This window comes from Artemia franciscana, chromosome 2, assembly GCF_032884065.1.
Source record: "Artemia franciscana chromosome 2, ASM3288406v1, whole genome shotgun sequence".
Lineage (NCBI taxonomy): Eukaryota > Metazoa > Arthropoda > Branchiopoda > Anostraca > Artemiidae > Artemia > Artemia franciscana.
The window spans coordinates 56726053-56738404 of record NC_088864.1 but is presented as its reverse complement, the minus strand read 5'-3'; the positions used below and the strand labels follow the sequence as shown (position 1 = coordinate 56738404).

The 12352-nt window shown below is 34.7% G+C and overlaps 1 protein-coding gene across 2 annotated transcripts in view; it reads left to right on the top strand.

Annotated features, from left to right (window-relative positions):
* The window catches only part of LOC136043814 (importin subunit alpha-5-like), a 128207-nt gene that overhangs the window by 96397 nt on the left and 19458 nt on the right, over positions 1-12352 (top strand). Inside the window, exon 1 of one of the 2 annotated variants that reach the window (XM_065728736.1) lies at positions 4367-5072. The exons of the other annotated variant lie outside the window; for it this stretch is intronic. Coding sequence (XP_065584808.1) covers positions 5031-5072 — 42 coding nt within the window. The 5' untranslated portion in view covers positions 4367-5030. Of the gene's footprint in view, positions 1-4366; positions 5073-12352 lie in introns of those variants that run through there. 2 annotated transcript variants of the gene reach the window in all.

Here is a 12352-nt window from a genome sequence, read left to right as displayed (position 1 = left end):
ATTCTACTTGAAAATTCTCCCCACAAAATTTCTTGCGGAAGATTCTGGCTGTATAATATATCTTAGCACACTTTCATTGGAAAAACTCTTTAATTTCTGATTGTTCTAAAATCATACAAGAAATCGCCCTTTCCGTGGAAAATACCCTACCCCCTTGTAACAACTTACTCCAACAAAAAATTCCCTCTGGAGAATTTATACCGTGGTAAACTCCTCCATGAAAAATTTTTACGTGGAAAAAACAACCCCTAAGGATCGATACTCAGACAGTTACAACCGGTTAAAAATTTCCCCCTGGCCAATTCCTCTTAACATTTTCTTATGTAAAATTTGGAGTTCTGCATTGATAAAATTGGGAGTTCAATATTGTAAAAACGATAATTATTACTTAAAAGAGAGAACCAAAAACAAAATAATCAATTAAAAGGAAAGATGAAGTCAAGTCCCCGGTGGATTTGGGAAGGCCGAGGGAGCCCTGCCCCGTAGATTATTCTGGTGCCCTCTTTTCCAGTCTTTTGTTTTCTTCCTGCACTCTTTTTTAGAATGATTTTGTCAATTATTAACCCTTTTGTCACATTGTCCCCCAAGTTTTTGCTCTTGATCCACCCCTGAGTTAAATTGACGAAAAGGGCATTCATCTGATAAAAAGGGACTAGAAGAAAAAATTCCAGACTCGAATCCAGAACAACGCAACCTCGAAAACCTAGCGACGCGAAGTGGAAATTAGTACTAATTGAGCAGCTATACAACTTCAAAAAATGCAAAACGAAACGACGCAAAGCGGGGTATTGGTGAACGGAAGTTTTCAAATTTATTTTAATTATTAGAAATGATCACACATCATTATGCTCCAAACATAGAACTAATGTTAAGCTACTTATGGCTCAATAATGATAATACTATTTTCAAAAAAATGACTAATTTCATTTCAGTACATTTATTTTATTCAAAACAAAACCTCAGTACTATTTTTGCAAGTATTTATTAGCTCAATCACAACAATCTATGGTTCTTTTTACAAAACGACGGCCAGATTGAGAATTGCAGGAATGATCTGTAAACCACAGGCGGCTGTAGAACTGGACTAAAACGCAGCTCATAAGAATAATGACTTTCCTCTTTCAATAATTTCATCAATATCATTAAATTCAAATTTGGCCGCTTTTTCCACTGGTGATTAAAAGTTAGGATATTGTATCTGGTTTTCAGCCAGTGTTTATTTAGGCCTATGCATTGTTTGCTTCTGATGGTTGGATTAAACTAAATATTCAATGATCTGAAATTACATCTACAGGGTAAGGTTTATCATTAGTAAAAGCCAGATAGGAAGAAAAAGAAATATTGGCTACCAAAAAAAAATTATTGCTTTACATTCTGCAGTTTTTCGAAATAGGCCTAGGCTCTAAAAATGCCGGGTAAAATTCTAGTTTGATGACTTCTTGTCATCTTTGAAAGGGGTTAGTTTAGAAAAATGAAACTTTCAGGGATAGGTTTACAAGTTAAAGTGTGTTCCAGGAAGGTATTTTGAAGTACCTACTTCCACTCCCTCTCCCTCTAGAGGGTCCTGACCTTTGATGATTTAAAAATAAGTGTGTTATAAAAGTAAAACCTTGAAAAATAAATCTTCTGCTTATATGAAGTACAACAAAATTGTTTTTAGTTTCACAACTTTGCTCAATCTCAATTTAGCCTATAAGATTTTAAAGGTGTGCAAATACATTTCCTAAATTTTGAAAAAAAAACCATTGATGTGACTCAGAATTCTACCCAAATAACAGGAATTGCATTTTCAGAACTAAATGCAGAGAAAAAGCAACTGGAAACTGAAAATTCAGGCAAAATTTCTATTCTATTAAACAAAAATGTTGTTTTGTCGAAATTTCAATAAGTAGCCTATAGACTGAATTTGCACCCTATGACAAATCAAAAATATAGTATATAAGCTTATATATATTAAGGTCCTAGGTTATCCAATTTCTTTCTAAATACAAATATGTTTGCCATCTAGTTAGATAATTTGGTTGATCCCTTGTTGGATATTGGATAAGCTGGTTGATTAAAACCCCTTGTTCATTTTTATCAACTGGAATTTATACCTGGCAACTGTCTGTAATTGACAACAAAAAGTGCACTTTAATTAATTAAAATTATAAATTTGCAACTGGAACCCCTGCCGATAATCCCCAGACCTTATATGAGGGGGTCACTATCCAAATGAAAAAATAGTGAAAAATGAAATGGGCCAAGAGTGATGGGCTGAGCTGAAGCAATGAATAGACATTCTGTGGAAAGTGATTGGAGACAGCGGGCACCGCCTTAATAGTTGTAGCTAGATTGATAAAAGTTGCCAATTATGGCTCAGAAGCATGGGCGCTCCAAAAAATGCAGGAGAATTTGCTAAATGTTTTCCAGAGAAATTGGAAGTGGATTTTATTTTGGGTACCAAACTGACTGATGTATCTCAAACAGAAAGCTATACCAAAAATGCTGTTCAGTCCCAATTTCTAGGGCTATAATGAGAGAAATAATGAGGGCTATAATAGCTTAGAGGCGTTCTGCAGATGAAGAATGACAGATTGCTAAAGATGGTCCTTTTTGACCAGCCGGCTAGGGCCAAACAAAAAGCATAAAAGGGGATCTTTCCTCCTCAACACCTCGCTCTTTACACTAAGTTTTTTCATTACTTTTAAAGGTAAAATTGTAACAAAGAGTCAGCCCAAAAACAAGGTGTTGAGGAGGAGGCATCCCCTTTCATATAGAGAATGATTTCTGGTTGTTTTAAGTTTAAATGTTGCTCCTTACTTTCAGTTGGAAAATTTGTTTTTATTTGATTTTTGATCATTTTGAAATAATGCCGGGAAATCCATGAGACAGTAATACAATCCATGAGACTTCCCAATAGCCACTGGGCCTACTGTATATAAACACTGGTCAAAGTTTGTAACTTGTAGCCCCTCCCCTGGGGACTGTTAGGGAGTAAGTCATCCCCTAAGACATAGTTATTATGTTTTTCAACTATACTGAATAAAATGGCTATCTTGGAATTTTGACCCTTTGACTTTGGGGATAAAAAGAGCATGTGGGGTTAGGTGCCCTCCAATTTCTTTTGGTCACTTAAAAGGGCACTAGAACTTTTAATTTCCGTTAGAATGAGCCCTCTTGCAATATTCTAGGACCACTGGGTCAATAGAACTGTAAAGTTCTAAAGACTGTTCTAGTCTCTGTCCTATTTTCTGTAGTCTATAGTGTAGGGGCTCATGCTAAACATTCATTTTCAATGAGTGGAATAATTTTGTTGTGCTCTTTAAAATACATTTCCTAAAAATAATGATTACATGTAAGCCAAAAAACAAGCTTTGACTGTAATGTTTAGAAGATTCCAAACTACCTTTTATCCCCAGTTACGTGAAGAAGAACATGTAATCTGGCTAAGACCTGTGCCAACCTAATCTTCACTCTATGCACAATGCTTGAGGAATCTAATGAATAGAGACAGTGAATCAAGTTTCACTCCCAAATAAGGGATGTGGTTTCCAAATCTAACACAGGACTCAAGAGATCTATTATGAGCAGATCCCCCAAAGTCTTTCTTAAATTTTATAAGGCCACCATAAGAGCCAACCTTGACTTTGGAAACTGCATAGCCACTCCCCAATATGAAGACAACACGAGACTTCTTGAGGGCATGCAGAGGCTGAAAGACCTCTCCTATGATGAAAGACTAAAAAAAACTCAAACTACCTACTCTGGTGTACTGCCGCAACATGCCATGACATGCTGCTTACCCACAAACTCTCCAATGGCACATCTAGTCTCCTCAACCTTGATGAATCTTACCAATCCCATACAAGAGACCATTCAAAGAAACTTTCTAAATGCCACATGAACACAAGAATGCATCAAACCTTCTTCTCTGAAAGAGTTGTCAATGACTGGAATTCCCTCTCTGAGTCAACAATGTCAGCAACTTCACCTGTATCTTTCAAGAAGTCACTGGATAAAAAGTGGTCATACAGGAACTGGAAATACTGCTAGCATGATCCAGATCAGTAACAGTCATTCATCATCTCTTATGGAGCAACACAGATCCATTGGACCTTATTGCTCTGAAGTGCAAATTAAGGTAATGCTTATATATACTCTTTGTGGACTTTTAGAAAGCATTTGATTCAGTGAATTCTCAAACCATGTGGAAAGTTAATTCTATAGCCTTACCATGAAGCCAGTCTGTATAATAGTTGTAGTGTACAAAGAGACAGGATGGTGTATAAACACATCTGATGACAACATCTACTACTTCAGAGTGATGACTAGCATCAGACAAGGCTGTTGGTTGTGAGTTTTTCTTGTTGTCATAGTTACAGACTATATCTTAGACAGATAAATTGACATAGAAACAAAATTGCAGAATAGCTAATCCAGGATCTCAATTTTACCAATAATGTTTAGCCTATAGAAGCCAACAAACAAAAGGTTCTGGGGCTAGCAAACTTGAAAAGACAGCTAATTAGTTTGGATTACATATTAATTCTCTAAAGACTAAAGCTACGACAATCAGCAGTTTACCCATAGAAATCCAACCTGGAGATAATGTCAAACAGGTGACAGACAATTACTTAGGCAGTACATTGAAAAATAATTGCGCACCAGAATAGCCTTAGCCAACAAATCATGCCAAAGATTTGTACTACTCTAAAATTCCTCAGCATACTCACAGAAGCTGAAACTTAGACTATTCCTGACCAATATTTTGTCTGTTCCAAGTTACTCTATGGAATGCCTAGTGCTAACCAAACAGAAGATATGTCTTACTACTTTCAAAACTAACCATCTTCACTGAACCTTGGATATATCCCCTGTATGCCAGATTATAGGCTTCCTAAGATGCTCTTCCACTGGCCACCAGAAGGCACCCATCCCCACTCAAAGGATGATCAATGAACACACTCCATAGAAAATAACAAGCCCTCCAGAAAAGTCTCATCTCAGAAGAATAGGAGAACATCTACAAACAGCCTGCTGGAGGGAAGATGGGAGACTACTCACCAATGTGTGCCTCTGAAGGAACTAAGGTAAGAATAACAAACAAAAAAGGTCTTGCATTGGTAAGGTGTATGGGTGTATTTTCAATAGGACTCTATACATATTTGAGTCAATAGCTGTGTTTCTCTTGAAGTCCGCACGGATGACTGACCTATTGCGGAGCTCCAAAAAGTCGTTTTTCTTGCAGCGGAGAGTACCATAGCGTACATCAGTTGGCAGTGCTAAGAAAAACGTGAAGAAGCGACGGACTAAGCAGACTATTCAAATTCAAGATGACGTTGAAAGGTTTAAGTTAATACTTATAAGCATAGTTATTCAATGTTGTAACTTTTTTTGTTCAGAGTGGCATTCTATTATAATCAAATGATTTAGCGCTGGCTTAATTTCCTCCGGATTTTCCATATTTCACATTAATTTGAGGTCAGAGTGAGTTGAAATATTATCTAACATACTCTCTGGTATATTTGAAGAGATAGGAAGGGGCTAAATTAGTGGAATCTTTGGTTAAATTGTTCTTGGAAAATGTTTTATTCATACTTTAAAAGAAAAATCATCTATAAAAAGTCCTAAATGATAAGATTTTGGCTTTGTTGAGCTACCCTATACAGAGGATAAAATTCTAGTTTGATTTTTTTTTTTTGAATTTGGAATTCTAATACCAGGCTATAGATGAAATTTCCAGTGAAATTCCAGTTTAGTTACTTTTTGCTATCTTTGAAAGGAGTTGTGTTAGGAGAATGAAACTTTCAGTGATTAATCCATAGCTAAAAATATGCTCTGAGAAGCTATTGCTAAGCTTATGTGATAACCCTCTTCTGATTTTTAAGTCTTAGAATTTTGCATACTTGACTGGTCTGTAACTATTAACATTTTGGGAAAACAACATCTTACCTTAATTTTCAGCTAGCAGTTTTTATTTCTCTGGTTTTAGCTGTGAATATGCAATTCTTGTTACTTGAGTACAATCTTAAGCCATAGGCTATCAGTGTTTCATATTTGAATTTAGGAAATGTATTTCCTGGAAGTTTCCAAATCTTGGAAACTTCATAAATTGGAATTGAACAAAGTTATGACACTAAAAATGCTTTTTTTCTTGTCATTTAAGTAGTAGATTTATTTTGCAAGGGTTTCACTTTTATAACACAATCATTTTTAAGGGTATAGACCAAATATTGAGATTTCCAACTGTCTTCATCACTAACCAGCAATTCTACAGGATTTAATCCTTATTTCATTGGACAATGTGATTTAAGGTAATTTAAGGTAAATATTTTTAAGAGAGAGAAGGAGCAGAGTTATATGCTTCAAAATACTTTCCCATGACATAGTTTAGTCTCTAGACCCATCCCTGAAAGTTTCATTTTCCTAACCTATACCCTTTTCAAGATAATACAAATTTATCTAAACTAAAATTTTACCAAACAGAGTTTTTAACCTCATAACTTGTAATAACATATTGTTCAGGCTAGCCTTTGCAATCCCTACAAATTTTTACTCTTCACAATAAAGCCCTATCATAGGCTTAGCCTAACAAAAGAACAGTAGGCCTACCTAACTGATTTGAAAGCCAAATCTTATATATATAGAGAAGAAAAATTCAATTTGACTATCAATATCTTACTGAAAACATAGGAATCCTGATTTCAGAGAGCAATAATTATCTAGATTTTTATTTAGCTTAGAAACAGAGAAGTTGTTTTGAAGTCAAGTTATAAGGTCATTCTCTGGTCCTAACACTTCATAACCAACATGTCTGCAATATAACAATCTAATAGCTCTTTTATAGCCTAAAGTATAGCTATTTGTTATCATAAAAAATTAAGTGCAGTTCTATAATGAAAAGAAAACAGCAAACTGCTTAATCTTAATAAAAAAAAAAATCTGAAGTGCTTTATGTTTCCTCAATACAAAATATATATTAATTTTGTTTTTAGTAGAATACTAGTTAAGTATAAACCAGCAAATGTGTAAGAATTTTTTGAGGGGGGGGGAGTAGCTGCCTAAAATTAACAAAATATTTCTGATAAGTACAAAAATATAACAAATTAAGCTAAACTAGGAAAATAGTTTTTTTTTTTCTCACTAAACTGTTACCATGACGCATAATGTGTTGTAAGATGTTTGCAGTACTTGTGCACTATAGCCACCACACTTAAGTTCTATTGAGAAGTTAAGTTTGGCTAATGTTTATGACATAAAATAAAATATGATTAATATATGACACTTTATCAACAAATTTATGAAAACTACAACAAATAATCTTGGAATTTGTAAATCAGCATCATATCTAAATATATCTTACATTGTGATAGATTGTTTTAACGCCCTACTGTACAGGGGTAAATATTTAAATTATTTATGATAGGCAATTATCTGAAGAGTAATCTATTAAAAGTCTCCTGAGCTATATAGGGAAGTTTTTTTTCTTTTTTACTTGCTTTAGCTTGTATCCATTTCCTGATTGCCATATAAATTCCATAAGTCATAGTTAAATAACATAAGCTTATATATATAGACTTTAGCTTGTTGCTAATTTTTCTGGGTATAGAATGTTTGATTTGGTAAAGCCCTAGAGAAGGACCTGAAAAGAAAAAAACATAATAAAAAAAAATTCATGCTTCATAATTTTTAGAATAATAGCTGGTAACACATTTTATGTACAACTTTGCTCTACTTTACCCCTCAATCCTCCAAATATACAAATCTATTGCTGATATTTCCAATTTTCCATTTTTTTTTGTCAATATGTCTCTCTAACTTCATCCCATGTAGCTGTAAATTAAACCAAATGTGACAAACAATAACTAGAAAAATAGGTGACAGGATGTTAAATGCATTGAAAATATGAAATTTGGGCGATACTTCTGCATATTAGGAGGGGGATTGAGATAAAGCATATCCTAGCTGAATGATTTTCTCTTGCTATGTAGGGTAATTGGAAGGTCACTTGTATATGGTGCTGTCCCTTTTGGTTTTAGTTGGATAGAAAAAAATTCCAAAGAAAGTCCCCTTTGAAAAGATAGGAGTCCCAAAGTGAGATTATATTTGTCAAAGCTTGGTGGTTTGTCCCTTCTGTCTGTTTAAACAAAACAGATTCTTAATTGAAGCTTTGTTCATTTCTCTCTTAAGGGTGCCCAATAATTATGATATAAGGTACTTTTCTTTATTCATTTGTCTTTTTTGTTTTCTAAAAGACTATTTTAATCTAGATGTACATTCATCCCTCATCACATTCGCAAGCCATCTCTCATCAAATCTACACTTCATTTCTCATTCCACTCAATTCTACACATACTTCAAATGACCCACACTCTCATTAGTACTTCCACAGATATGGCCAAAGTAAGGACCATCTTGCTTACATTTTATTATATCTAAAAGTTTTCTGTAGCTAAGTCAGTGCTTAAATATTTTCTTACACCTTTGTAAACAACCTTAACATGGTAAAATAGGTTGGATTATCAAAATTTTTAGTGATCTCAATATATTTCAATCATTACCAAGTGTAATATAAAGGGCAGCCAATGTTAAAGGACCTGAATAAATATTTTAAGGTAATTAAAAAGGTTTATTACCCAAAAACTTGATAAAACTAAAAGGGATTTCTTCATGATTGATTACTTTAAAATATCTACATTATACACAACAATAAACCTTTGCTATAAAGGGAAAGTCAGAAGGTCCCAAAGAACTATTCAATACTAATTGTGCTTTGAGACTGTTAGGTGATTGTCTAAATGATCTTGGAAATCAATGAAGATAAAATGTATGCAAACTCAACACCAATATGCAAGTAAGTAAGTATGGCAGCACTGACACATCAAGATCTAGACTGGCAGTGCTAATTTCCACTTTGTGACCCTGTGGCCAAGAATTGCAATGAAGGGCTGGGGGCCAGAAATCCTGTGCTTTTGTACACCCTCCCTGCTTACCTTTCCCATATTTCTCCATTTGCCCATTTAAAGCTGGTTCAAATCAGTCTATCATCACTGACCCCCATTCAAAACAAATAAACTGGCAATACCAGGAATCAAACCTGTACCTCATGGACAAAGGATTTCCAACTGAGAGTGCTTTCCGCTTAGCTAGGAACACCATTATGACCAGAGTAAAACAACTATTTTAAAAAAAAAAATATTGGAAAAAAACCAAGATGGATTTACAGCCATTTTCACTAATCTTCTATACACATTATATTTAACTAAGACAAGATATTTAAGACAAGCTCCAGCAGGGATTGCATTTACTCAAGATGCAAACTACCATGGTGAATGCTTAGCTTTGTGATATTCTTGTCTTAAAATAATAAAAACAGCAAATTAACATTTGCTGCTTGTTTTCTAAACACTCATTTAAGCAAAACCATTTGCAACAGCAATACACCCATGGTTAGGATCTATCTAAAATGCTTTACAACAGAAGGGACACATGTCTTCCAAAGCAAATATGCAGCTTTAATGCTGTTCTTTGTCATCTACAAAAATAATTAAACTGTATCAGATGTATATTGATGTAAGATACTTCTAAGACTTTAAGCCAATTCTGTTAAATAAAAGGCCAGGCATTTCTTCACGATTTATACAATGTGTAAAAGAGCACCAGGGGGTTAGATTAAAAAAAACTTTCAGGGATGGGTCTAAAGGCTAAAGTATGTCAGGGGAAGGTCTGCTTATATATAAAATACAAAGAAACTGGTTTCAGTTTCACAACTTTCCTCAATCCCACTTTATAAGGTTTTAAAGATATGCAAATACACTTCCTGAATTTTGAAAACCAATAATTATAAATCATATAAGTCTACAGTTAAAAACAACGACAGTTCTGGTTAAATCAGAGTTCAAACAGTCAATTTTTTCACGCAGAAACACTTTTCATGACAACCTTGTTTGTCATTGTTTCACGCAAAAACAGCGGTTGAGCTCAACCACACCGAGTCGTTGAGCTCAAACAGTCTCTTTGGTTGACGCAACCAAAGTCTTAAATTCCAAAATCTCCAAATTCCGGATTCCAAAGTCTTAACCAACATCCTGAATTTTAACCTTTCAGAAGTTTTGAATTCAGTGCTTCTTTCTATTGATACGACGGACGTCGGCCCCATTCACAGCGGATAAAAATTTAGCACGCCAGCGGACGACTTAGGTAAGTAGAAGCAAGAAAAACGACTTCAGAGATCTAGCGGACAAAGAAAAACGATATTTATCTCCAAAGTAGTCCGCGCGTGGGTTCGCGGAGACAAGAGAAACACAGCTAATGACTTTATCAGAAATAGCTAAGCAGTGTAAAAGTCTCATGCTTAACTGGTTTAATCCCCAGGACCGGAATGATATTCTGACACAAGATTGGAAGATATGCTGGATGCTGTCTTATGATATCTCAACACTTTTTGAATAGAGCTAAGCAAAGGGATATTTTGAAAAAAAATCTAAGAACATAACATTTTAAGTCATGTACTTGAGGTTCTTTGGCTTTTCCAAAGAAATCAGACTCTCTGTATGGTCAGCAGTAGGTATACTTCCAATTAATCTATATTAAAGGCTGGGGCTCTTCAGGTTGGTATCCTGGGGTCCAGACTTTTCATTTTACATATCAGTGACACAAGGGACACTCTTATTAGCCCTCTGTGTTATTCATCTGATGATACCATGGTAGGCCTACATACAACTGCCCATAGACCTGGTAAAGTGGTCTGCCCATAGATCTCTAGGAAATAGAAGTGGTCTGATAACTGGATAGTTAGGTTCAATTCATCAGAGACTAACAAGCTATCAGTTACCTAGCCAGAGTTCATGTCAGTATCCTGACTTCATGTTCAAAAATGAAGTCGTTGAGTGTGCTGGAAAAGTATCTTGTGAATTCGTTTTTTTTCATACCTCCCTTGGGCTCCACATCTTGATTCGATCTGACCCCTTAAAATTATAGTAAATCATACTTGCAATAAAAAGGGAAGTACTCAAGGTTATGTAGCAGATTCTTTTCTAATCGGATGGTGAACCTATGGAACTCGTTAGACCAGGAAACAGCCTTTTTTGCTTGTATTGAGTCATTCAAACAATCAGTTGACAAGGAATGATGCAACAAGCTTTGGTGATTATTTTGGCACTCATCTGATTACTCAGCACATAATCTTCACTGACTGGTGAATACAGGTCATCTTATCCCTGACAAGTTTGAATTAAGGTAATATTCAACTGGCACTTATGCAAAAGATCTAGATAGGCTTTGAGGGTGAGATGTAGCGCTTTTTTGGTTCTTTTACAACCTCTAAGTAATAGATTGGATATATAATCCCATTGGTGTGGCTTTTTTAAACAAGCACATCCACCAGATGGATTTGAAGATACTATTAACTCAAGTAGAATCTGAAAGAGATTCTAGTACCGGTTAAAGTTCTATAAATATACGAAAATTCTCAACAAAATGATTTTAATTAGTATAACTAATCAGGCAGGATTTTAAAGACCTGGGCAATCATGTGTTTCTATATATGAAATATATTTCTATATTTCCATATTTCTTAGGCTCTACAAAAGACTCTAGAGGCCTGTTATTAATTATGGTAACATTAGATGGAACATCATTACCAAACAGCATTAGAAAACAGGTTCTAGAGGCCTACTATTAAATGTGGTAACACTAGATGGAACATTGTTTCTGATATCACCTAAAGGGCTGAAAATAATTGATTAATTCAAAGTAAGAATTTTCTGACTTTGATTTAATCAATTTTCTAAGCCCTTTAGAGGACCTCAAAATAATTTCTCTGAGAAATATAAAATATAAGACCAATATTGCTCTAAATGCTTTGATAAAGAAATTTTTTTTTCAATTTTAAAGCCAATGTTTTTCTATTGCACCAGGTGACAAAATTCAACAATTGCTTGAAAGAAACAATATTTCTTGGGAGACCATTCCCAGTATAACCACAGTGATTTATATTGATGTCCTTCGCCTAATCAGTGCAGGCAGCCTCTTCTTAAAGGTAGCTTGGGTTTGCTGTGTTTCTGTATCCTTACTGTATTGGGTTGGAAAATGGTAGAACAGATAGAAATAGCATGTCAAATTACAGGATGCACTGCCTCTCAGAAATGTTTCTGTTTGGGTAATCTCTAAATAGGTGTCAATAAAGTCTGCCAGTCTGTGTTTGATTCAGGTACCATCCAAGTTCTATAGTTTAAACCTACTTGTATGTCTAGTAACAGAAACCTCAATATGACCTGTCAATATAGTCATATAGTCATAGTTGTGTTTTGGGGGGTCATTTGTTTGAAGTGTTATTTCCACAATTAATGAAGCTATTAATTGTATTGGT